Below are 27771 nucleotides of genomic sequence, written 5' to 3'. Positions count from 1 at the left end.
ACATGTGTAAGTGTTTGAATAAACGGACTTTAGTTTTTAAAGCTCTTTCAAGGTCATCTGGAAAAAAAGATAGAGCCCTTCTAGGAAACTTGGACCAAACACTGAATAAACTTTTATCTTTGTCCTCTTCTCCCCACCTCAAAAATGGTAATATCTAAGTATTGTGCTGTATTTAATGTGTAGAAAAGTCAAATGTCAATTCAAAGTTCTACAAAACTAGAGATACTTAAATTCTGAGATTTGGGGTTTTTTTAAGGCTGTATCGTACTCTGTGTCCAGTGGAAGCACTCATGTTTGTTTTTTTCTTTTGTTTTTGTTACAGGTTTTTAACCTTTTCCAGCATAAGAGCCTTGGAATGCAAGTGACTCTCCGTGTGACTAAGCTTGTTCTGCTGCATGAGACTCCAGTAAGAAAGTACTGCATATGTCTTATTCTGTGACAAGACATTTTAGAATGACTAGAAGGGTAGGGACATGCTGCTTGCTGAGTCATTAAGACATAAAATATTCATCACTTATAACACCCGGATAATTTTTCTTCATTACCTTCTGCCCATTCATAATTATTTGTATTATTAACATTTATTTGTAGTGGTGAGAGGTTGTAAACAAAATTGAAAGTTCATAGGACTAGGTTCTATACATGCACCTTGTGACAGACAATTCTTATACCTAGTACATTTCATAATTAAGAACTGTATGGCTTTCTTCAAGTAACCTAAAAATTATAAATTATTTTTTTCTTAGTCCAATAAAACTTTTTTGGAATTCACTGTTATTTACAAATTCAGTCCATTATCAGCTGGGTTTTTTTCCCCCTTTGCATGTGGAAATCTCACTGTGAAAGCAAAATCCTTTTAGCTTTAAAGCTTACAGTTGTAAAATTTTATATAGGTCAGTCATATCAACAAAAGTGTAGCACCAATCTTTCATGTTATTCATAAATTATTTTAGAACTCATCTTTTAAATCCTATTCCCTTGTTAAAGAAATGAGCCACATACTGTAGTACGTTCTGAAGTGACCTATGGTTCCCTTATCATATTTTAGAGCAGTAATATATAGACTTTTTGTTATTTTACAAAGTCTCTGAGAGCTTTTCATATTTCAGTTTGAGGTCATAAAAATAAAATATGGAATCTTATACACATCTTAATTTAGACATTTAAAGACATTAAATTATACTTATTCTAGTAGCTAAAGAAGCATTTCTTGTTTGGATATACAGTAATCCTCTCAGCAGGAAAAAAAAGACCTCTCAAATCCAAACACTGGATCTTGGCATCAGTGCTCTCTCTAGATGCAATGAACTCCAGCTTATATCAACGGAAGATCAGCACATATGGGGAGAAGAATTTGGGTGACAAGTTCCACTGTATGTATCTGAGGGCATAATTTTCACCAGCATTGATTTAATTAAAATCAAATGAGGATGGCTTCTGTTCTTGAAGTTAAAACAATTGTGTCATGTATATTTTATGATATAAAATAGAATATTTTTATTAACTGAAGCAAAGCATGTGATTATATTTCTAAAATTATTGGAGAACATTTTTCTTTTTTATGTTATACCTTGTATATACTACAGGAAAAAAATTAATTAAAGTGAAAAACAAGGAATCAGAAATATATTCATGTCTAGACAACTATATATATTAATAATTAATGGCAGACAAATCTGTCATAACAGTGTCACATGAGTAATTAGGACTAACTGGTAGGGCTGCCAATTTTCTAGTCACTCAGAGCTGAACATTCTTGTCTCACCTCCTGCCCTGAGGCCTGCCTCTACCCTGCCCCTTTTCTGAGATCCCCCACTCACTCCATCCCCCCTCTTTCTGTTGCTCACTCTCACCCACCCTCACTTACAGTCTCATTTTTACTGGGCGGGGGCAGGCAGGTTACAGGGAGGGACCAGAAATGAGAGGTTTAGGATGTAGAAGGGACATCTAGGAGGGAGTTTGGGCATGGGAGGGGGCTCAGTGTTGGGGTAGGGTGCTGGAGTGTGTGTGTGGGTGCAGGGTGTGGGCTCTGGGAGGGAGTGTAGGTATGGGAAGGAGTTCAGAGCTGCGACAGGGGATTGAGGTGTGGGGGGGCTGTGGGGAGTTGGATCCGAATAGCACTTACTTCGGGGAGAGGAGAGCTCCCTGGCGACATGTCTTTTGGCTCTAGATAAAGGCATGGCAAGGCAGTGACTCTGCATGGTGCACACTGCTTCTCCCCTTCCCTGCAGCTCCCATTGGCTGTGATTCCAAGCCAATGGGAGCTGTGGAGCTGGTGCCTGAGGCAGGAGTAGTGCCTAGGAGTCATAGGGACATCTCACTATAGACTTTGAATAATCCATTCAGCAGTGCTGATTGGAGCCAGCAGGGTCTCTTTTTGACCAGACATTCCAGTTGAAAACCAGTCACCTGGCAATTCCAACTGTGGGGTGAGGCATTCATAGGAAATTCTGATATTTGGGTAAAAATTGTGCTCAGCTTTGTTATCTCATAACTTGCATACTGTTAATTAAGATGAGAAAATTATATATTGTGGTTTATGTTTTCATATCATAAAACAAGCATTTCCATTTTCAGGCAGATATGTATATTGGACACCATGGGGAAAAAATGCTGGAGAGTTTCTGTAAGTGGCAACATGAGGAGTTTGGCAAGAAGAATGATATACATTTAGAAATGTCAACAAGCTGGGGAGAAGACATGTCATCAGTAGATGCAGCTATACTCATCACAAGGTAACATTTTCTAAAACAGTCTCTTAAAAATAGCCACATCTTGGTGGCAGGACTGCAGAGCTAGAGAAGTTCAGTTGTCTTGTGAAGTGACACAATTTGGCTATAGCGTTAACTTTGAAAAGAAATGTGACTACAGACTTCTCTTCTGCTCTTTTATGGTAATTAAAATAAGGTATTTTTAGAGATCAAGTTGTGAGAAGAAGAGGGGTTGGAACAAACTGATGATATAAAAAACAGTTTGTCAACAAGCCCAGACGTTATATATCCAGGAGTTTTGAAGGAGTTTCAGTATGAAGTGACTAAGTGGCTAACAAAAATATGCAATCTCTCATTTAAAACAGCTACTGTTCCAGAGGCTTGGAGGGTAATACATGTACTTAGGGGGGAGCTAAATAACAGAGCAGTACTTTTTACCTCTTGAATCTGGAAAATTGGTCAAAGTGATCATTAAAAATTAAACACCTGGAATGATAAAATCTAACCAGTGTGCGATTTTTGTTGTTGTTTTTTTTTTTTGGTAATATACTAGCATTTTTAAAATATTTAAATAACCAATTGGCATTATTTAGATTTTTCAGAATAGAGTTGGATAAAACTGTCAATTCACAATAGAAAAAAAATATATCTTTTGAGGAGTACCTCAAGGTTTGGGTCTGGTTGTTTAATAAATATATTATTGACCTGGAAAAGGTTGAACAGCGAGATAGAAAAATTTGGAAGTTATGAAAAAATTATTTAGGTTAATCAAGACAAAAGAGAGGACTGTGGAGAACTTCAGTGTCAATAAGTACAAAGTTAAGTATTTTGGAGGAGAAAAGTAAACTATTCATACACAGTCCAAGGTGCTAAATTTACTAAATATAAAATTAATATAATTATATCATATAAATTCAGGAGAGGGTGAGACAGATTTCTGATACCAATGTGCCTCAGGGTATGTCTACACTTGCCCCCTAGTTTGGACTAGGAAGGCAAATGAAGCATACCGAAATTGCTAATGAAGCATGGGATTTAAATATCCCATGCTTTGATTAGCATATTCATGGCCAGTCACCATTTTAAAATGCCGGTAGCCTGAATTAACTCGCCGCGTGTAGACGCGGTAGTCCGATCCAAAACCCTTCCCTCGAATTAACTGTTACTCCTCAGCGTGAGGAGTACCGCATCTACACGCGGTGAATTAATTCGAGCTATTGGCATTTTAAAATGGCGACCGGCCGCGAATATGCTAATCAAGCATGGGATATTTAAATCCCATGCTTCATTAGCAACTTCGGTATACTTCATTTGCCTCCCTAGTCCGAACTAGGGGGCAAGTGTAGACATACCCTGAGGCATCAGGTGATCAGGCTGAAGCCACAGGATTGTTAAGGGAGGAGATGACGGAATACACCAAGTGCCTAAATTTTAAAGATTTGTTGATAAAATAATAAAATAACAGCGGAGAGTGATGGGTGCTTCCCAAGTCACTCAGAGGAAGGAAGAAAGCGTTAGTGCCCTGAGCCCTAACCCACTTTCATACTCACACACACACTACCCAAGGCTGGCCAGACCTGGGTGTGACAGTAAGAAGAGGAGGGGAAGGGTGGATGGGAGTTTGGTCCTGTGCACACAGGTCGTCCAGAGTCCACTGTGATCTCTCTGAATTGCTCCAGCTCTCAGGAGGGTTTTAAGTCCTGGGCTCCTTTGGAGGTGTTCCATTCTGCGACCTCTGTTCCTGGTGCGCTTTGTGCCAGTCCAAACCAGCTTTCTGTGGTTTCCTTGACTTTCCCAAAACACACCAGCTAGACTCTATTGTTCTCTTTATTTTTCTCCGTGCTGGCCTTCACCTGCCTTGTGTGTTATGGGCTGGCTCTGCAGGTCTGTTCAGTTGAATTTGTCTTTTTCATGGCTGGTTGGTGGATTCCAGGCCCCCCTCTTTCTTGGCCGGCAGCCGAGAGTCAGATGTGTGCTGTGGCCTTGAGCTGGCTAGAGCCAGCGTCTTATCTTCGGGCATAGCAGGAGTGGAGTTTACCCATTTTCTGCTCTCTTCATCTTTCCCCTCCCCCCCGGCCTCTTGTGACCTGCAAAGGAATCCTTCATTAATTCCACACTCACACCTTTGACCCTTCCCAAAATGTCCTGCGATGCTTGCAACAGCGTTAGCAATATACAATGCTGACCTGCCTCCCCAGGGGGACCCCTTGAGGGAGGGGGCCATTGGGGTGTGACAAGGGAACTGGGTATCATTGTGAACTGCTCAATAAAGACTTGCGCAATGTGCATTTGCAGCCAAAAAAAAACAGCAAAAAGCAAACAAAGTGTTACATTATATTAGGAATAGGATAGAAAATAAAGCAGAAAATGTCATAATGCCATGATATAAATCAATGGTGCTGCCTCATTTGAAGAGAAATATTGCAGAATAACAGGGGTTCAGTGAATGGTGACAGATAATGGGGGGGAGTTGGAAAAACTCTCATTACGAGACACGGAAAAGTTTATAATTGTTTATCTTAGAAAGGTGTGGAGACACAATCATAGAATCATAGAACACTAGAACTGTAAGGGATCTGGAGAGGTCATTGAGTCCAGTCCCGCACCCTCACGGCAGGACCCAGTACTGTCTAGACCATCCCTGATAGATGTCTGTCTAACCTGCTCTTAAATATCTCCAGAGATGGAGATTCCACAACCTGCCTTGGCAACTTATGCCAGTGTTTAACCACCCTGACAGTTACGAATTTTTTCCTAATGTCCAGCCTAAACCTCCCTTGCTGCAGTTTAAGCTCATTGCTTCTTGTCCTATCCTTGGACGCCAGGGAGAACAGTACATATAATGATGAATAATATATAGCAGATTGGTTGGGAGCCTCTGTTCTTCCTGTTTCATAATACAATTAATTTAAGAAATGGCAAATGCAAAACCAATAAAAGGATTTTTTTCCCACTCCACATATAGACAGACTGGAATTCATTGCCATGTGAAGTCCCTGAGGCAAAGAACTTAGCTAGATTCAAAGTGGAATTGGACATTTTTATGGATAGCAAATTGATTTCAGTAGGACTTAAGTGCTTGGGCATCTCTGAAAATCTCACTAGGCACCTATCTTGATTGCTCAGAACTGAAATACCTTTGAAAATATGGACCTTAACTCCCCTGTACTTCCATTTCCTCTTAAATGGAGAATAACACTTGAGGTTTGTCTTGGCTAGAATAAGAAAAATGTTTTTAAAGGGGTTAGCTAGCACATTCTAGCGTATATTTTCTAAAACCGGTGGAGATAAGGCAAGGTATATTTTAGTATGTGCTAGTTGGTCAGGTTGAAGTCTAATATAAACATTAAACATACTACTATTCCCCTATGATAGTGTGCTTGGATGGCCAGGGAGCCTAGTGGTTAGTGCACCTGACTTCCAGCCCCTTGCTTCTTTGCTAGGGTGGCAGAGGTGCCTTATTCCTAACCTTAGGCCAGGGATCTTTCTGAGCCTCAGATCTTAACAGGTGTGGTAGGTGGACACGGGCCCTCCAGGATTCTCTTCAGGAATTAAGAAGTTAATTTTTAATTCAAGATTTTGTCATGTGATGAAACCTTCAGGAATATGCCCAACCAAACCTGGCAACCTTAGGGCCCTCCCTTTCCACTGGGTCCCAGTGGCTCTTTGGAAACCAGCACTAGCAGAATTCTGCCTTGGGCTCCTTCCTATCTTTATCCCTTCAATTTGGGGCATGGCCCCAATAATACAAACTATCTTGTGGTGCCCCTCGTCCACCTTTTGCAACATTCTGCTACTATTTCTGGTCTGTCTGGGGCTCAGGAACAGGCCCAATCCTGTGATGTCCTTAAAGTCAAATAGTGAAGTTCACTCACTGCTCGGTGCTCCCAATTACCTCAACAGTTTCTCTTAGTCAGAGATGCATTACTTGTTCCCCCACAGTTGTCCTGGCTGTCAGGTTTGTGGTGAAACTCCCCTCAAGTAGAGAGACCACCAGCCTCTTCACCAGTCAGCCCTGAACTTTTTCCCTTTTTCTTTGCTTTCTCATTTTTATGAAGCAGACTTGACTGAATGCTCTATAGCTGCCGCCAACAAAAATTCCTCAGTACTTAGCAGTTTATATTTTTTCACTCTGCCCTTTGTCTTTCAGGTAATGTAACAATGCCTTTTTAATAGTACCCCTATTCATGTGATATTTTTACTAAACAACATAATGTAATTTATCAGAAGTCTTTGAATTCATCAGAGAGCTTTTTCCTTTTCTTTTTCAAAGCCCATAAAAAGTGATCAGTTTGTTTCACCTTACAGAGTGCACATAGTCTTGTGTCTACTTATTCAAAAAAAGAGTTTTGTTTAAAACATGATGTCCAGTTAGTGCTTTAAACAAATGCATTTTGCTATTCCTATTTTGGCCCTCTTATGTGCCTCCATCCTCAACTGTAGGGCACAATCTAAAAAACTCCTTCTTTTATTAATCCAAATTTGTTGTCATTCCTCTTTTTAAATGTTTTTGCAGTAGGCTTTTGAATTCCTGTTTATTCAGTGATATTTCTGTGTCAAGCCTTCCATTTCTTACAGCATGTTTAGCAGAGATGTAAAATACCATTTAATCAGTTAACTGGTTAAACGTTACGTTTAACCGGTTAACCGCTTACACAGGGAAATTGGGGCAGGTGGGGAACTGCTATACCCTGGCTGAGTTGGAATGATTCCCTGCCCCTGTGTGGTATAGTGGGCATGAATGGGCTGGAATGCCGCCCACCCAGCTGAGCTGGAGTGGCCCCCTGTCCACGGCGTGGCTCTGGCCAGCCTGGAGTACCCCTCTGCCCATGGTGCAGTGGGCCTGGAGTGGGCTGGAGCAGTCCTCCACCATGGGCAGGGACTGTTCTAGTTGGGCTAGGCCCAGTATATTGCACCACTTTGGGGTGGGAGGCCTACTTCAGCTCAGCTACGCTGCTGGGTAACTGGTAAGGATCACCCGCTTGCCAGTTAACTGGTTATCTGCTGACATCACTAATGTTTAGTTGGTTTGTTTTCCGTTTCAGTTCCTGTTATTCCAGTAGGCATTAGAATCCAAGCTAATGCTCCATGTCTGTACTAGCGCCAGATGTACCCAGATCTAATTTAATTCTAGGATAATTGCTACTAGTTTGACTGTCATGATATGCTTTTATATTGTATGCTAAAACTGAGAATTAGTGGATCTGTCATCTCTACTCTTCCTGGGTTATTGTTTTTTGTTTTTGTTTTTGGCACAGCTGAATGTATTTGACATACATATTTAACACTTTTCAATGTTTTCTCTGTAATTTTACTCAGGACATAAGGCCAATTGGTTTACAGGCATCCAATTTTGTCAACAGTATGGCTGGCTTTTGTGTTAAGAGTTATTACTGCATCTTTGCATCCTAATTATATCACTCCTCCTCTCTATAACGTTATATCATTCCAAGAGGCCTCTCAAACTTCTTTTAGGCCAATGTTTAAATATTATGCTACATATATTATCTTTACCTCAGGATGATTTTTTTACACCTATCAATAGCTTTTAAAAGTTTCTGAATACTACACCATTAATTCAGTATAGTACCATCATTGTTACTTTAACTACATAAAATCTCTTCTCATCATTGAATTATTTTTTAATCCAATGGAAAATTTCACCTTGAATGTCAAAAACTTCTGCTTCCTCATTAATAGAACTGTTAACTATTTGCCAAACTCAATGAGACTTTGGATGCAGTTGCTCTTAAATTTCAATAAAATTTGTTTTTCAAATTTGCCTGTATATTTTTGATGACAGTGCATTTAATTATCCACTTGCAGTACTTCCTCCAATTCTCTAATTCTTTATATTATGGTTTTGTTTTGTTTTTTTGGCTACAATCTTACTTCTCTTATTACATCTTCACTATTCATTGTACTGTTTAGCTATTTATAGGCTTTTTCCCTTTCTTTAACTGTTACATTTCACTTCTTATTACACCATAGAAATGAGTTTCTCGTTTTGAGGTAGTTAAGTATCCAATGTTTGGCTACTTTGTTACATTGCCACTGAAATTCTCTGTCAAGCTGTGTGCATTTCAGTCAGATATTTAGCTGTCAACTTATTTTAGCTTTCCTAAGCTTTTGGAAACAATGAGTAGTCCTGTGGCACCTTAGGCTATGTCTACACAGCAGTGTTATTTTGGAATAACTGGCGTTCTTCTAAAATAACAATGTCCGCATCTACAGTACAAGCAATTATTTACATAACGTTGAAATAATGTTGAGCTGGAGGACTAGATCACAACTCACCCCCAGACCTTCTATCCCAACCTGCACTCCTCCCGTAGACCAGAATCCTCTTTTGGGTTATGTCTACACTGCCACCCTAGTTCGAACTAGGGTGGCTAATGTAGGCATTCGAACTTGCAAATGAAGCCCGAGATTTAAATATCCTGGACTTCATTTGCATGTTCCTAGGCGGGCGCCATTTTTAAATGCCCGTAGTTCGAACTACCTGCTCGCAGCTACATGCGGCACGGACATGATAGTTCGAATTAAAGCTCCTAAATCGAACTACTGTTATTCCTCCTGCAAGGAGGTTTAACAGTTGTTCGAATTAGGAGCTTTAATTTGAACTACCTAGTCCATGCCACGTGTAGCCACGGGCAGGTAGTTCGAACTACGGGCATTTAAAAATGGCCCCTGCTCGGGAACATGCAAATGAAGTCCAGGATATTTAAATCCCAACTTCATTTGCAAGTTCAAATGCCTACATTAGCCACCCTAGTTCAAACTAGGGTGGCAGTGTAGACATACCTTTGTACCCATACCTCCTACCAGATCTTGCACCCCAATCCTCTGCTCCAGATCACGGTTCCCTCTAAGGTGTATGCCTGTGTGGGCATGCATCAAGGATCTGCCTACCTCCTGTAACCCTGATTGTAGAAGTAGTGAGGGAAGTTGGAGGAAGAGTGCTCTAATTCAGACTTCCTGCTGTGTAGACAGCACCAAAAACTGAAATAAGCTATTTTGACTTAAGCTATGCAATTGATGTAGCTCAGGTTGTGTAGCTTCTTTTGGCTTTTGCTCTGCTGTGTAGACGTGTCCTCAGTCTAACAAAAATATGTAGAATCATAAGCTTTTATGGGTAAGACCCACTTCATCAGATGGCTTATGATACTATATATTTTTGTTATTTTCTAAAGTGCCACAGGAATACTTATTGTTTTTAAAGTTACAAACTAACATGGACAGCCCTCTGAGACTTTTTAGCTTTTAGAAGCTGATCAGCTTGGTATTTGTCCTCACATTGAACTAAAAAATTCCTGTCTCCCAGCTTTCTGGTTCTTACTATATCCCTTAATGCTATTTTTTTAAATTCAGTCAGCTACTTCTACAGGGCTAATGTCACCTAATCTTATCTCTTTGGCTAGGGATTTTACAATACAACATTAGTTTTTCCTTCCTCAGATTTGCATTTTTTGCCGATGTCATTATTATGATCATTTGATTCTATTTTTACTCTTTTCCCCTTACTTTGTATCCATTTTCCTTCTCTAGTAGAATTTTTTTTCAGTTTTTAAAATGACTTCATGTTGAGTCAGATTATCTTCCAGTCCAGTCTACCAGGCCTAAACGGAGTGCGTTTTCTCCTTCTCTTTTCCCTCCAGGACTGGCAGTGGCTATAGATACAGTAGAACAGGACTACCAGTGACCATGGGCTCTCTTTAACCCCATTTCTCATTGGTGTGAGGTTTCTCTGCTCACATTAGGGCAGACTGCAAGAAATACAGGAGACAATCCCCAACTCTGGTGTTTTATTCTATAATTAGATTCACTGAGCCAGTAACTAAAGGCCTTCACTGGTTAACTGGTTAACAAGAAGCCTGGTACAACCCCTTTAGGCGTTCCCACCCTTGGTTCCCATCTAGACAAAATGATCTAATATAGTGGTGTGTTACTGAAAACTCTGTTCACCATAAAGTTCTACCGATCCCAAAGGATCAGTCACATAAAGATCAATGGGTCATAGAGATTTCAGATCTTACCAAAATATCACACTGCCAGTCCTTAGTAACGTAACTAAAGATTTATTAATAACAGAAAAGAAAGTTATTGAATCATTAAAGAATCCTATATACAGACAGTCCCCGGGTTACGTACAAGATAGGGACTGTAGGATTGTTCTAAAGTTGAATTTGTACGTAAGTTGGAACTGGCGTCCAGATTCAGCCGCTGCTGAAACTGACCAGCGGCTGACTACAGGAAGCCCGAGGCAGAGTTTCTCTGCCCTGGGCTTCCTGGATTCAGCCGCTGATCAGTTTCAACAGCGGCTGAATCTGGATGCCTGGGACAGTACAGCTGGGGCGCTGCCGGTTGGTCCCGCAGCGCCGCTCCTCGGTCAGTTTCAGCAGCGGCTGAATTAGGATGCCTGGGGCAGAGCAGCTGGGGTGCTGCTGGGTTGGTCCAGTAGCGCCGAGGAGCGGCGCTACTGGACCAACCCAGCAGCACCCCAGCTGCTCTGCCCCAGGCGTCCCCAAGTCAGGCGCTGCTGAAACTGACCGAGGAGCGGCGCTGTGGAACCAACCGGCAGCACCCCAGCTGCTCTGCCCCAGGCGTCCGCGAGAAAAGCCTGGTCTGCTGGGGGGGGGGGGGGGAGAGGGTGCACGAGCTGCGCGCCCCCCCCCACCCAGCAGACCAGGGAGACGCGGGCAGCGGGACCGAGATGTGCCGCGGTCCTGCCGCCCGGGTCCTCAGCGGCTTTGCTCTGCATCTCCCTGGTCTGCTGGGGCCCCTCCCCCCAGCAGACCAGGGAGATGTGGAGCAGCTTTTCTCACCCCAGAGGACATGGGCGGCGGGACCACGGCGCATCTGGGCGGTCCCGCCGCCCACGTCCTCCGGGGCGAGAAAAACCCCATTTGTAAGTACGGATCCAATGTAAGTCGGATCCGCGTAACCCGAGGACTGCCTGTATATCAATAATTTTCAGTGTTCATAGGTCAGCATCTTATCAGTGATGTTATATTTGCTGGCTTGTAAAAAATCTCTTTAGAATTATCCCAGCAGTTCAGAATCCAATTGATCTGGAGCAGTGTTCCCTCTAAGGTTTTCCATCCATGAGCGGAGTGAGTTTTGTCTTTTGCACCAATATTGAGGTTGTGTGCGCTTGTTCAGATGTGTGCCACCGTTGCACCCACCAATTACTAACAAATGTCATATTCATATATGTATAAATAATGTTATGGAAGAAAGAGTACTAAAACAGCCCTTTCCCGGTCACAAAGAATAAAAAGAGCTGTTAAATCAGAACTTTCACCATGCATCCTTATTATTATGGCTGACTCTAAATACCAGTGTACTTTATTTGTCTAACACCTTCTACACCCTATACACTCCTAGTTCTTATTGTTGTCTTAGAACTCATTACAGAATCATAGTTTTTTCCTGTTGTTACAGTGTAATTTGAAATCTGGATGATAATAGTCAATTTCTAATTACTTGGTTGAGCACTATACAAAAAGCTAAGATCTGAACATATCTGGGATAAATAGATGTGTATTCATTGACTTAAATGAACTTTTGCTGATTTTCAGCAAATGAGGGTGTGGTCCACAATTTTTTTAATTATTATATTTGTCCCGGTTATTTTTTATTATGAAGATAAATACAGATAAAACTTTTTGTAGTAATTGTCTAGCCATTGTCCAGACAGTACAATTGCAAAATGAAGTCTTCAAATACTTCAATTTTACTGAAACCAGTTAAAAGTAATATTTTTATTGGGCTAACACATAACCTGATTTTTGCAGCGAAGTTCCAAAACAAGTTCTTCTTGCATCCAGTAACATATATGTTGTGCTTCTGCCGAGGGGTTAATATTAGCAGAAATGATCAGGTTTTATGTATCTAGCATCCTTCTTGACAAACAAAGAAATTGGCTTGAGGCTCACCCAGAAACTTGGGAAGAGTAAACATAGCCTCCATGGTTAGCTTCTCTTCTCTGAGAGCATGCACAAAAAGGGGAAATCCTTATCTGGAGAAAGAAAACGCTTATCATTAAAGTGGAAAACACAGCCATTTATATGCAGCTACCTTCCTTCCACTAATTTTGGCAGTAATCAATCTAATTATCTTTCCACCAACCAGCAAGAATGACCGGTGTTTTTTGGCTTCACCTTCCACCCTGCAGCTGCTTTGGTTCTAGCCCCAGCCAGGGTCACCACCACTGCCACCCAGCTCCAGCCCTGGGGAAGGGCTAAAACTAGGGCCAGGACCACTGCGCGGTTCTGTTGAGAGGTGGGCAGGAGGCAAATCCTTGGTGCATAACCGCACAGGCGTGTGCCTTAGAAGGAACCGTGATCTGGGGCAGAAGATTGGGGTGCAGGGTCTGGTAGGAGGTATGGCTGCAAGAGAGGATTCTGGCCTAGGGGAGGATTGTAGGTGGGGATGGAAGGTCTGGGGTGAAGTTGTGATCTAGGGTAGGAGGGAGGAGAGTACAGAGAGTTTGGTTGTTCCCTGGGGCAGGGACGTGGGGTGCAGGGTCCAGAAGGTTTCTGACCAGTAGGAACTGAGAGATTGTGCTGGGTGTGGGGTGGGGCAGCATGCTGAAGCTTCTCCTTCCCTCCCATCTCCCCACAGCATAGAGACCAACACAGAGCAGCTAGCTGCTTTTATCGGCACTGTTGCCTGCTGCACAAGCAGACGCAGACCGGATCAAAAGGCTTGGCTGGCTGGATCCGGCCCAGGGACTATTTCTTGCCTGTACCTGGACTAGGTGATGAGGGGAAGGTGCAAATAATGGGGCAGAATGAATAGGGGGGCATAGAGAGTTGCCAGAAAAAGATATGTAGGGAAGCACAGGGCCTAGAAATTAGAAAGCAGGGCTGAAGAGCAAAGAGCAGCTATGTGGTAGCTAACAAAAGAATATGTTGGACAGCCCCAGTGGCCCCGACTGGCTCTCTTCCTTCCATGGTCTTGGATGCAATCAACAGTATTAGTGTCTCCAGTAGGAACAGGGGAGAAATGGGTGCTCAGTTCCCACTCCTTTGCCCAAGACACACAATCAAAGTTACTTTGAGACATAAAACTTTCACAGGACCCAATTTTCCCCTTAATATCAGCCTCATCTCTAGGCCTTGGACTCATTCATGTTGATGGCAGCAAAAGCTGCCATCGCTGCTAGCAGCTTCAGCCGAAGACAGGGACAGGGACAAACAGGCTCTTCTAGTTCTATTGTCCACAGCATCTGTGTTCACCCCAGACCTGACTGCATTTCTTTGGTGGGTGAATTGGTTTCTGTTATATTTCTAAATTGTAAAATGCTTCTGTCAGATATTCCTGCTTTAGTCCTGAGTTTCTTTTTAATAAGAGTTTGCTTAGTTCATACCACTTTTTACCTGTGAATTACAAAGTGTTTTATGTCGATGCGTAAATATCATTATACCTTTGGGGAAATAGAGGCACAGAGTGGCAAAGAAACTTCCATGGAGTGATAAAACAGGTTTGTGTCCAAGCCAGGAAATAGACCCTAGATCTTCTGAGTTCCATTCTACTAGTATTATTAGTGGGATGACCCTAATTTCCCATTTCAGGGTGATGTTAACTGTGAATAGACATACTAATATGACTTGCTGACTGTGGGAATGTTTTACTAATCCAGACTCCCTCTGCACATCATCAAGGTTTATGGCATTGCTAACCCCATGTGTGGCTGCACTTGTATGTTTTGTTAGTTCAAAGAGTTTCATTCTGGTTTACAAACACAGAACAGGCTCCCTTGTTATAACTTACAAACAATCTTGGATAGCACACTTGCTTTACTGAGATAAAAAGTGTTTACACAGATGAATACCAATTGTTTACTCTATGTACTTTAAGTAGAAATCAAGTAATTTAGCTAATTTGATCCTTTCTGTAGCAGACTTTTAAAAATTGGCCCTTTCGATAGTATTAAAATGGAGCAGTTTTGAAATGGGGACACAATGCCCTTCCCACATCAATGAATTCCATGTGTTCTGTGACACAAAAGGACTTAAAAATAAACACTGAGCAACTGATTGCCTGGAAGAGTTTTTTAATAGTTTTATATATTTCATAGACATGGGTATGCCTCACTTTTTATGCTTCCTAGATTCTTTGACTTAACAATCAATCAATTTAGTTTTTCTTCAAAATAAAGGTTCTTTTATGAAACCATAAACCAGACTTTTCTACCACACTTTTATACTCTATATTGGCAAAGTAGGTAGTAATGGTTACTATAGACATGCTATCAAGTGGATTAATTACTTTTAATTTAGAATAATCCGATTTCAGTGCATGATTTTTGTCTGGTTTTATTGTCCTAGCGGTAGTCTTACAACAATGAAACAATTGCATATTTAATATAAGGTGCCATAGAAGGAAAGAAGAGAGAATAAATTTGTTGAAAAAAGGATTTAAAAATAGATGAAAGTGGGGTTTTATTATAAGGAGAGGTTAGGAATTAAGAGAGAAATTGCTTTAAGGTCCCTCTTGTTAAAACAGTCTGATGTACACTTATCACATTAAAGAAAACTCACATTGGTTCAACAAGGTCCACAATTTTAATTAAGTCCCACAGTGGGGCTGCCCTCAAAGAGCTCCAGGTACAGTGGCTTTTTAAGGGGCATTATAAACTGGCCTGGAAGATGGAATTAAAGGCAGGACAAAGGAAAGCCCAGTGTCATGGCTCACAGGTCGTGCCCACACTTGGCCCCTCAACCCCCGGGTGCCACCTCCCCCTCCAGTGTGCCAGACTCTTCTTGGGGAGCCCACTCTACTCCAGCGGCAGTGAGACATCCCTTTTTCAGGGAGTCCACTCCAGTGCGGCGACCCGCTCTTGGGGTGTCTACTCACACCTGGGGTGGGGTCTGCTTTTTCACAGTGGTGCCTCTCAGGGCCTTCAGCATGCCTGCCTCTGCCGTGAGCCCCTTCAGGGGGGTCCACGAATAGTGCAACCCTGTTCTCCAGACCACAGCAACTTTCAGCCAGCACAAAACAGAAGGGTTTATTGAGCTTTGAACACAGCAAAGGATTTCTCAGGCATGTAGGCCTTGGCCCTCAGCCCTGCACGTCAGTCTCCCCTGCAGCTAGCTGAGTGCTGCCTGCTCTGCTCTCTGTCCCAAAAACAGCCCCCAGTCTCCCAGTAGGGCTGCCAATATCCCCAGAAACAGCCTTTCCCCTGCCCATTGTCTTCTTTTCAGGTAACCAGGTCACCTGAGAACCTCTATTTTCCACCTCTTCTCTTTTCCATCCAATGTCCACCCTCTCTGGGACCAGATGGCTCAGTCGCCGGGGTCTCCACTCTGCAGCCCATTGTCTGTCATCTGTCCGGAACTGGTTGTGTCCTCTGAACAGGGCTGGGGTCACCAGGGCACCAGTTGCCGGGACTCCAGTTCTGGGCTGTTCTCTGAAACTACAAACTCCTTCCCCCTTGTCACATTAAACCAGTAACATCTGGGAACTGAGTGCTCCCTCTGCATGCGGCCCCCCCTTTGAACTCCCAAAACTCCTCACTTCCTCACACCCAGGGAATCCACAGTTACTATCTGTCTGTTGTTCAAAAGAATCCATCTTACAATGTGATTTAGATAGGTCTATATATTTGATTTGTTCTCATTATTATTTACCATTCCACCAACTTTTGTGTCATCTGCATGTTTTTACCTACAGTGATTTTATATTTCTTCTTTGAGTGATTGTCCCTTGTGTAGTGCACTTCAGGTGGTGCATGTGCCCCAAATACTAGGACAAGAGAACTGTTTCCTAGTGGTGTCCATTTGGTCCCTGTTCTCTTGATCCACATGATCCATGTTCTCTTCATGCTCTGCACTGACAGTATAAATGTGGCTGCTGAACAGCTGCCATTTTTTCTTACCGATAATGGTCTAAGATGGAGCTTCAGTTTTCCTGTAAATAATTATTTACAAAAGTTATCCTGAGTTGTTTTAGTCTAGTCAGGAAAATTGTTGGAGCATGGTTCCCTAAATTTGGGGATCTCCTCCCTTAAGTAGGGAATGATTCTGGTACAAACCTGGTTTTTCTATTGGTAGGCAGGGAGAGCATACCAGGAATCCCTGGCTTGAAGAATGGTCAACTTCCTGAAATCTTTCCTAGTAACAGACCGTCATGCCTGTTTGTACTTAGGGTTGCCAGGTATCCGGTTTTGAACGGGACAGTCCAGTATTTGAGCTTTCTGTTTGGAAAACAAATTGAGAAAATATAGATGTCTGGTATTTTCTAAATAAGATGTAGTGTAGATTGTGATGTAATGTCAAGTGTGTCCAGTATTCTTGTTGAAACCATCTGGCAACCCTAGGAAATCCATACCCTGTCCATCTGCAGGTCATTCTTGAGAAGGATAAAGCAGTTAAAGGGGTTTGGACTTTAAAGGAGTTCCCATGAGAGTCCATGTGTGCAGGGACAGCATCTGACTAAGGACACCTTCCCCTCTCAAAATATGTCAGTCTGAATCATGGAAGATGGAATCATTCAGAAGACTCATAGACTCTTTGTCTCTTTTGTGGAAAGGATAAAAGGAGAAGCCATTTCTGCAAAGAGGCTGACACAATGGATCTCAGGATGCATGCTGCTCTGCTACAGCCTGAACAATGTTCCTCCTGAAGACAGTGTAGGAGCATATTCAACAAGGGTCCAAACAGGAGGCTTTTCTCAAAAACTTATCTATTATAGACATCTGCAGAACAGCCATTTGAGACTATGTCCACAGCTTCATAAGAAGTTATTCATTGGTGAAAGCACCTGCTTGAGATTCCTCTCTGAATGGCAGTCTTACATTCACCTGTGGCATAGGATTCTGTTTATCTACTTCTTTCAGAGGGACAATACTCAAGTGTACTACACCTGTGAGAAACATTTCAAGATGGAGGAAAGGTTACCCACCTTGTAGTAACCTCAGATTTTTGTGATATGGTGTTCCTATGTGTAGTTCATCCTCCTTCCGTGCTGCTTCAATTCCCTTAAGTGGTAGAGAAAGAACTAAAATGGCAGTGATCTGACATTTTTTAGTATTCTCAGTACAGAACACAAGGGAGTGAGTGAGGGACAGATGTGTGGACCAAACAGACACTGCTATGAAAAATTCTCTGATCCTGGGTACTTCAGGTGCAACCTAATGTAGATGGTGGCTAAAGATATTGAATAACAGCGGGCCAGCAATAGATCACTATGGGACCCCAATTAGATTCTTGACTCTAGGACGATAATTGCACGTTTATATTTACTTTTTGAGATGTATCAATTAATCAGTTTAATCCCTTTAATATAGGCTATTTGATTTTGTATATTGATAATTGTTTTTAACAGAATAATTTATGGAATTTAGAAGACATCCTTTAATTTGAAGATGGAAGTGTAATAATTGCTAGCAATACCCTAGCTTCAAGGGTATTCTAGTCATTTAAAATAGCTAGATTTATCTCCAGTGAGATGTCCTGATCAATTAAGATAGGCTGTTTCCATCTATACCCAATAGCATACTTTGGAATATTACCAAATACTTACTTTCTGAAATGGAGCTCAATTGGCAAAAAAGCTAATTATGTAATTAATTCAATGTTCTGTTGCTTAAATCTATTGTTTAAATTCTTCCAGCCCACAGTAAATGAGACATTTCTATTTGTTAATCCCAATGCAATTGATATCCTCCAGAATGGACCTTTAGTTCACATTAAAATAAGTGAAGTGGACAGTATATTTAGAAAGTGTCATGTGGCCAAACAGCCTGTGTTTGGGATGCTTTTCAAAAGGTTTCATTGCCTAAATATAGAGGGAAAGAATGTTTGAAACCTTGTCAGGAGTCATCCACAAAGATAAAAAATAGTGGCATTTGTTAATATAATGAAAATATTTGCCATGAGAGGGTCTATTAATTTTAGCTGTAGCGAATAAGACTCACATGACTTGTGAAAACATGTTACTTGGGCAGTTGTCTCAGAGGGTAAGTCTACACTACAGCACTAATTCGAACTAACTTAATTCAAATTAGTTAATTTGAACTAAGCTAATTCGAACTAGTGCATCTAGACCTAAAATCTAGTTCAAATTAGCATTTTGCTAATTCGAACTAGCATGTCCACATTGAGTGGACCCTGAACCGAGGTTAAGGATGGTCAGAAGCAGTGCCGGCAGGGCATCAGATTAGGACTTAGAGCATGGAGCTGCTGTCTCAGGCTAGCCGAGGGCTGTGCTTAAAGGGACCTGACCCCCACCCCAGACAGACAGTTCTCAGGGTTCCCCGTTCGCTTGTCTAACTCGATGAGGGACAGCAAAGCAGTCCTGGCTTGGAGGGCCCTGAATGCCCGCACTCGGCACATCACAGCGCTCGGCCATCAGCCCGGCTGCACTTGCCGCAGGCTGCCATCCGGGGGGGGGGGGGGGTGTCAATCGGGGGGGCTGCAGGAGAGCTTCCACCCTGAGGAGCCTGCAGAGCCACCCCAGTCCTCCCCATCGGGGGCTCGTACCCAATTCCTCCCTCACCTCCTTCCACTTACCCCTCCCTAGCCCCCTTCCTGATGTACAAAATAAAGGAAACGTGTGTTCAAAAATAGAAACTCTCTTTATTGAACAAAACTTGGGGAGACTGGGAAAAGGAGGTGGGAGAGGGGAAGAGAGAGGGTGGGAGAGGGTAGGAGGAAACCTGGGAGGAGGGAGCTGGAAGGGGGAAGCCAGGGGAAGAAGGAGGAGGGGAAGTATCAAACTATGGTACGCCATATCTTCAGTACTGTGTACAGATGTCATCTCCTCACCCAAGAAAAGATATTTTGGCCTTGGAAAAGGTTCAGAAAAGGGCAACTAAAATCATCAGGGGTTTGGAACAGGTCCCATATGAAGAGAGGCTAAAGAGAATGGGACTTTTCAGCTTAGAAAAGAGGAGACTGAGGGGGGATATGATAGAGGTCTATAAAAGCATGAGTGGTGTGGAGAGGGTGCATAAAGAAAAGTTCTTCATGAGTTCCCATAATAGAAGGACTAGAGGACACCAAATGAAATGAATGGGTAGCAGGCTTCAAACTAATAACAGAAAGTTCTTCTTTACAAAGCAAATAGTCAACCTGTGGAATTCCTTGCCACAGGAGGCTGTGAAGGCTAGAACTAGAACAGAGTTTAAAGAGAAGTTAGATAAATTCATGGAGGTTGGGTCCATGGAGTGGTATTAGCCGGGGGTAGAAATGGTGTCCCTGGCCTCTGTTTGTGGAAGGCTGGAGATGGATGGCACGAGACAAATGGCTTGGTCATTGTCTTTGGTCCATCCCCTCCAGGGTACCTAGTGTTGGCCGCTATCGGCAGACAGGCTACTGGGCTAGATGGACCTTTGGTCTGACCCAGTACGGCCATTCTTATGTTTTTATGTTCTAAGCTCAGGACTCAGGGTCGGGGGGGTCTCACTGGACCACCTTGATTTTCATGCAAACCTGCTCCTGGGTGGCCAGGCTGGCAGCTATCCTGTCCTAGACGGCCACTTTCCTGTGCCTAGTGCAGAGGTCGTGGACGTTGGAGGCTTCCCCCCAAACCTCGATGAGGTCCACGATGTCTGCACTAGGCCAGGCGGACGCCCACCTCTTGCGGCCCCAGGCAGGCTCCCGGGAGCCACCAACCTGGTCCTGGGAAGAGGCGGAGGGCTGGGAGGCAGCGGGTGGCTGGCTCGTGCAGTGTCAGGTGCAGGGTCTGCTGGCTGGGTGCTGGCAGGCTTGCACCTGGCACGGGCACCGTAGCCAGACTGTGCCCCTTTAAGGGCTCCGGGGCCGGGAGGGGGGCAGACGAGTTTCCCTGGTGGTGCCCAGAGTGGCCACCAGGGCAAGCTGGGGAGGGCTAGCCTCCCACTAGTTCGAATTAAGTGGCTACACAGCCCTTAATTCGAACTACTTAATTTGAACTAGGCGTTAGTCCTCATAAAATGAGGTTTACCTAGTTTGAATTAAGTGCTCCACTAGTTCGAATTAAGTTCGAACTAGCGGTTTGCCTGTTTAGCGCCTATCAAAGTTAATTCGATCTAACGTCTGTTAGTTCGAATTAACTTTGTAGTGTAGACATACCCACAGTTACTAATACCTGGAATTAACATGCACAAAAGAAATCACTTGTGCAGTTAGGTTTCCTTTCATAAAGAGCCCAACTCAGTATACATTTTCACAGTTTTGCATAGCTTAAAAAGTAACAAATTAGTAAAACTGAAAATGATTTCGAAATTTTATTCTATTCTGAAGATTTAGTCGACGGATTAAGATTTTTGTGTGTGTAAACTTTGCTAGGAAATTGTTGGCCAGTTTGAATGTAAACATTTGTAAACAAGTCTGCTTATAGCACAAAAGTTAAATACATTTTAAAATGACAGCCACTCCGCACTGGACAGGGAAAGATTGAAGGAAATAGTGAGAGAGGCATCGGACACCAACGGGTTCTGAGCCCATGGTTGTTGATATGATGAAGCGTGGTTAGCAAAACTACCCTATGCCAGGAGACCATCTTGGTTATGACAATCTTAGGCCCCACTGAGATGAAAGAGGGCCACTTCTGCGGCCCACTCACTAGGCTAGTTTGCCCATCTCTGAAAGTTACAAATATAATTTATTAGAATGACGGACTAGTAGTTGTCTGCTCCTGCTTAAACTTCTTTTCTTCTATTAGCCACCTTATTTAAACTTGAAAATCTGTCATACATCTCAGAGAAGTTAGTTCCAGTGTACTCCCGCTTGAACAAGGGTCTATTCTTCTCTCTCAATATACATGTTAAATCATCATTCACATAAATGGAAGTTGCGTGTTTAGTGTTGATGGGAGAAGAGACTTGAGTGGGACTTCAGTGTAGTTTCCAGTCTTCAAATGTTGGATTTCTTTTTCAATTAGGGAGAAATATATCATCATTAACAGACATGAAATCAAGTGGGAGTGAGTTGAAGAATTAAGGGGTGATGTTTAAATTTTATAAAAACAGATTTTTTAAAAGACAAAATTTGCACGTTACATCTCCCCTTCCTTGGGACATGATGTTGCTCGAGGATAGAGTCTTAGAGATCATCTTCACATGAGGTGACTTCTTTACTTAGATAACTGTGGAACAAAGCTTAATATTAAATAAGCAGCATTTCAATAATGTCGCCAAGTGTTTTTTAATGTGACAACTCTTATTTTTATGTGGATTTTAAAAATAGACTTGCTGTTTAATAAATATGATCAATTATCATTTTGCTCAATGTTATTAGAGTAATTTTTGCACCTAATGCCTTTCTTATACCCCTTAACAACATGAGCATTTTGTTGTTCATTTATTTATAGTATGTCCCAAAAACCTTGTGTACACATCTCATGTATGCAGACACTAGCCCTTTGATGTATTATATCTAAGGAAGGATAGTGAAAGCAAAACAAGAAAATAATATCAGTGATTGTACTTTCTCTGGGCCTCCTAATGCATTTTGTATGATTTCTTTGTACCATATGATACTGTGTTACCTCTTGTTTGGTTGGTTTTTTTGAGCATGCTGACATGTAAAAAATGAAAAAAACACACCCTTACATATTCTGTACAAGTAAACATGTTTCAATGATGACAACACATAATTGAAGAACACAGATAGATTCTTTGTAATAGTATCCTACAGGAATCAGAATACAACTGCTGAATGAGTCATTTATAGGTATAGGGCAGCATGAAACTTTACCAAGTGGTCTATTCTCAAATGTAATGCATCCATATTCTTGAAAATTAAAGGACGTATTATGTTTTTCAAGGTTAATACCTAAGAGCTATTTAATGCACTTCTGTATTGCCAAGTCCCAACAGAACTATTTCCCCAAATTCCCATAGTGAAATTTGGGGATGCATATCACAGTCATAAAGGGAAAAGAATCCTTGTTCATATGTGAAAAACAAATTTATACAAAAAACAAAAGGCTCTCAGACATTGGTAAATATATTTTTTGTAATTGTCTGTTACATTCGGGGTCTGATCACCCTTTTTTTCCTGCTTTCAACATCAATCAATAATAATAGTTGAAGAGGGGTGGAAATGGCAGCAGGGGAATAGGCATTTAGGGCCACAGACTGGAGATACATATGCACACAACCTTGACCACAGGTACCATATTTTGTATGGTTTTGCCATGTTGCTTAACAGTGCAGTAGGTCCCTTGTGTGATATAGCATAAAACAAAGAATTATGTTACAACCCAGTGCATGAATATGATCTATTGCAGGTTAGGCAAAATAAAAGAATCCTTTGCATCTGTTTAGTTTCCCCTTCAACATTTTTGGCTACAAGCCCAATGCTCATCTCACGGGGTGAGGGTTCCTTGAGTTTTATCACCACGTTATGCTGGGGCCTGTATTCCTTGGTGTTTTCCTTTTCAGTTGTCTTGCTTTTCTGTTCCTAAATCATCCAGCAGAAAGTGTATGGATAATTAAAAGGCATTGGTCTTCATTTTCTGCTCTCTCTCTCCCTACGGGTGTTGCCTTGATCAAATGTCTGAAATTCACCAGTTTGTGCAGTTACTCTCTTGAAACTGCTCTTGCATCCAAATAACCTATGTGAGAATGGGCTTCACAGATGCTACAAAATATTTTATTTTAGAGTGCTCATTTGTTTGAAATTTTTTTTTACTAACCCAATCACTGTTACATTTACTTTAGTGGCATTTGTAAACATGATGTACCTCTGCTGTCTTCCTCTTCTATCCCAAATACCAAAAATGCTCTTGCATACACTAGCAATCATCAGATCATCAGGAAAAGATTTAGCTTCAATGGGAGGTGATAGTAGAAAAGAATTCTATTTGCCAAATGGATTATCTGCATTAAGCTGTTAGGGTCATATGACTGCCATTTTTCTGGATTTCTGAATATCAATAGATTATCAAAAGGATTACTATAACAATTATTGATTAATCAGCTCATATGAATAAATGCATAGATTTTACAAATGTACAGACGCAAAGGCCTTATTCACAGAAACTATTTAGTAGCCTGAATTGCAGTTGGAAACAGAAATGTTGCACATACACTACGCAGAAATGTTTATTGAGTAGTTCAAATGTTATTCAATTCCTATTGGCAATATATGCCTACATATAATGAATATTAAAATACTACGAGGCATTTATGGTTTAAACAGTCCATTCAAAAGTATAGTGGTGTATCACCCAGGATATAACACACACAACTTTGAGTATGTACATGTGTTTGTCTATATAGAAATGTATGTCTACAGTAAGTACAAATCTGTAGGATTTCATTCAAGTATAAAAATATTATTTCTCTTTATTTCACACCTCATTTAGCACTTGCATTTCATTTTGAAATGTTTCCCATTCCCTAAATTCCCTTTAAAAACAATAGGATGGCATCAGTTAGCTTTAAAAACACCCATTTCATCAACCTGCGTGTAACAACCAGTTTTCTTACTAATAAGATGCCAAACTCGCTATTAAATATATTTTTCCATTTTACTAGCCATTGCCTTTAAGAACAAGTAAAATAATAGTGATAATGTCAAGTTCCTAGGAGATGTTATCAGCATGGGAGTAAAAAGCTTGTCTGACTGGCACAAATAAACACAGATATTTATAGGGTTGCCAGGTGTCCGGTTTTGAACCAGACAGTATAGTATTTGAGATTTCTGTTCAGAGAAATAAACTGTGAAAATATAAATGAGAAAATATAAATGTCCGGTATTTTCTAAATGAGATGTAATGTAGATTGTGATGTAATGTCAAGTGTGTCCGGTATTTTTGTTGAAACCATCTGGCAATCCTAGATAAGATACATGTAGTATTAACTGGATATACAGTAGCCACTTATCATAGGGAAGCTACACAAGACTGAAACTGCAAGCTTTCTATTATTTTAGAACAAGATACATGGTAGGAGAATCTTTTCTAACATATGTCCAGATTATGCTTCATTCTAGCAATTTTATTCTCTTACAAGTACAAATTATGTTTTCAACAAATGTTTCTTTGAGTTGTAATATCAAGCATTACTGATTTTTGCCCCTTAAAATAAAAGGAAAATTAAGATAATTGGAGTTTGGTAAAGCTGACTCCACTGACATTTGCATTTCAAGAGATCAAAAAATTGTGAAACAACGAACAGTTAGACCTATGTACTTTAAATGTGAGGTACCTTTTTGTCACCTGACTAGGTTTAAATCTGCTCTGTGGATAAACTAATATTAAAGTGTTCTTGTTAATCCCAGCATTTGCTTCACTATACTCCTTGTTGAGATAATGAAGCCTTATAGTTAGTCACTGAGCTGTACAAAATATGTGCAAATGGATCACATAGTCATTACTGATCCAGCAGCATGGCTTGCTTAAAAATTGTCTTTTTTCCCTCCATCTTACCCAATTCTAGGAAGGATTTCTGCGTACATAAAGATGAACCATGTGATACTGTTGGTAAGTAAATAAATGTAAAAACAAAGTATGTATATGTATATAGAATTTTATAAAGTCAGTGTTGTATAAATAAATATGTAATGTTGATTGAATGCATCAGCATCAGCGGCTGAACATTTAAAACTAGTTAATGCAAAAATAGTTCAAAATTGCTATAATAAACGGTATGAATTTGTGCCTGTTATTAACAAAACAATGTAAGAAAGTGAAAATATTTGGCTTTCCAATCTTTTCATTCTAACAGATTTTTCAAGCCAATTTTACTGTACTTGGCATTATAACATTTTTTTACAATGTTTAGAGTACATTTTAATTAAGAATATTAAACTAAAAGAGATGCTCATAGTTTATTTAAAATATAGCTAATTTCTTTTTGTTTAGAATATATCTTTTCTTATAAAATATTATACCTTAGATACCACATATTGTAATAGTGTAGGCTTTTAGAAGCACACAAAAATATGGCAAATAACATGTAAGATATTTTTTGCAAGGTTCAGTTAAAAATGGGCACTTAGTGCACTACCTGTAACATAATGTGGTACTTGTCATAGTCCCTGTACTTTCAATAAGGCATACATTTAAAAAATGTGACTACTTTAGGTGTCGTATACCCAGTTCTATGGCACCCACTATATACAGTGTCCTCAGTTCAGAAATCACCAGGTTGGAGACTGAGTCAGACTCAGAAGACAATATATTCCTGGCCTGTTTATAGTGTTGTGTGTGACAGAATTGGATGGGGCATTCAGTGCTGGTATTCAATTGGATGGGGCATTCTTCAGTGCTGGAGTATCTATCTCAGTTGTCACAGACTGATAGGGCTCACTATTTCTTCCGCTTGTTGGCCTCTTAGTTCAGTGACATTTTTTGGCATGTTTTTGGAAGTTTGCAAGAACTGATTCATGGTGGCAGTTTCTTCTTGCCTTGGTGGCAGTTTCTTCTTGCCTTCTTACGTTTTTTTTTTTGGAAGCGTGTGTGTGTGTGTGTGTGTTGGGGGGTGAGGGGGATAGATATTTTTCACATGAGGAGAAAGTTATCCTATCAAGAAATTCTTACATTTTTTCTATCTACATTCAGGCTTGGGATCTGGGTCCAGAATACCAGCAGTCAGTTGGGTCTGGAGACTACTCATGACAAATTTTAGGTGGAGGGTTCAGATGGGAAGGGAAGCTTAATGCTGTTTCTCCTGAGGCATAGTTTGCATGCTTATTGAAATCTATCAAGATGACAAGCGTTCTGAATTTAATGACCATTTTACCTGCATTTCTGTCATCTTATTTGGGAAGCTTTTGGTATCTAGAGGTTTGTAGATTAATAAGATATTTAGAAGAGTCTTGTGCTTTCATTCCATGTGCATTCAAACCATATTTTCTAATTAAGATTTACCTTCGAGTTCTGTAGAGAATAGAATGTATGTTTTATCTCCAGATTTGTGCCTCTGGGCCTGAGTTTGTGGCCTACACAGTAGGTCAGCAAACAAGATGAGCTAGTGGACCTGCAAGGACCTGTGATGTATACTAAGCAAGACAATTCATTGGTGATAAATACAGGAACGGTTAAAAGTTTGTTGTTTACTGATGTAGAGTTGATTAGTGTAAAGATTCCTCTGAATTGGTGCTGTAGGAGGTGACCGACCAGTTGACATCTCTGATGTTTCTTATGTTATTTCTTCTTTTATAATTCATATTGGGTGGTATGTGGTCTGCCTGATTGGCAGTATTAATGAACTAGTGGTATGCTGAATACCATGAGTGGCAAGACTGCTCAACTTTCTAGGGGGTGGAGTTAAGTTATATTGTGAAGTTATATTGGTGACATAGTTTTTAGAATAGTTTAACATGGAATCCTGAGAGATTGGTAATCTCCTTGCAGTAGGGAAGGTAGGAAACAAGGAGACATTTAGCAGCTCAAGCGTTTTGCCCAGACATGACACTAATACCATTGTGGAGGATATAGGCTGAGGGAAAGAAGCTCTGGAGAGATTTTGCTCTGGGGATCTAGCTCATGGGCAGTGGCTCCTTTGATTTCCTTCTGGGATTAGGACTTTATGGAGCATCATAGCCTCAATTTCAGAATTTGAAAATCAATAGGGAGTTGAGGTCACAGTTTACTGAATATAATCTTCAGCCATTTCTGAGACTGTTGTTCTCCTAGTTGGGAAAGGGAGAAAGTTTTCAAAAAGTGGATGTTGTTATCCTCAAAGTATGGAAGGCAGGGTGGTCCATCTCCTATAGTTCCAACTGTTGTCATGTGCCAAATGAATTCTTAGTACCCCAAAGAAGTGACTCAGGATATGATGTTTCCCTATGATCTGAAATACTATTTTTCTGTAAAACAAAACCTATTATTTTCCCCATGCACAATAGAGAGTACTGTGGGACATAGCGTCTATTTAGAAGAACAGATTTATTTGCTAAAATCAGTGATAAACCATTAATTAGCCTTCGTAACAACACCAAAGACTAATTATAAAGTTGTGCCCTTCTTTTGGAGGTTCGGACTATTGCCTCTACAGTGTACTAAATCTCTGCCTGGCTAGGAGCAATATCTTTACAGAAATGTTTTGAGGATTAAAGAGCTAGATGTAAATCTTGGGGCCAGAGGGAACTCTTTAAGTGCATGAATGTCTTAATTT

General features: G+C 41.0%; 1 protein-coding gene across 1 annotated transcript in view; it reads left to right on the top strand.

The window, feature by feature from the left end:
* ADAMTS19 (ADAM metallopeptidase with thrombospondin type 1 motif 19) overlaps positions 1-27771 on the top strand; it is a 222558-nt gene that overhangs the window by 59368 nt on the left and 135419 nt on the right. The window contains exons 5-7 of the mRNA XM_014577964.3: positions 323-406; positions 2578-2735; positions 25090-25133. Coding sequence (XP_014433450.3) covers positions 323-406; positions 2578-2735; positions 25090-25133 — 286 coding nt within the window. The remainder of the gene's footprint in view (positions 1-322; positions 407-2577; positions 2736-25089; positions 25134-27771) is intronic.

The sequence above is a fragment of the Pelodiscus sinensis genome, chromosome 6 (genome assembly GCF_052426305.1).
Source record: "Pelodiscus sinensis isolate ZL-2025 chromosome 6, ASM5242630v1, whole genome shotgun sequence".
Lineage (NCBI taxonomy): Eukaryota > Metazoa > Chordata > Testudines > Trionychidae > Pelodiscus > Pelodiscus sinensis.
Note: the sequence above shows the minus strand (reverse complement) of the source record. Positions and strands in the feature narration are given on the sequence as shown.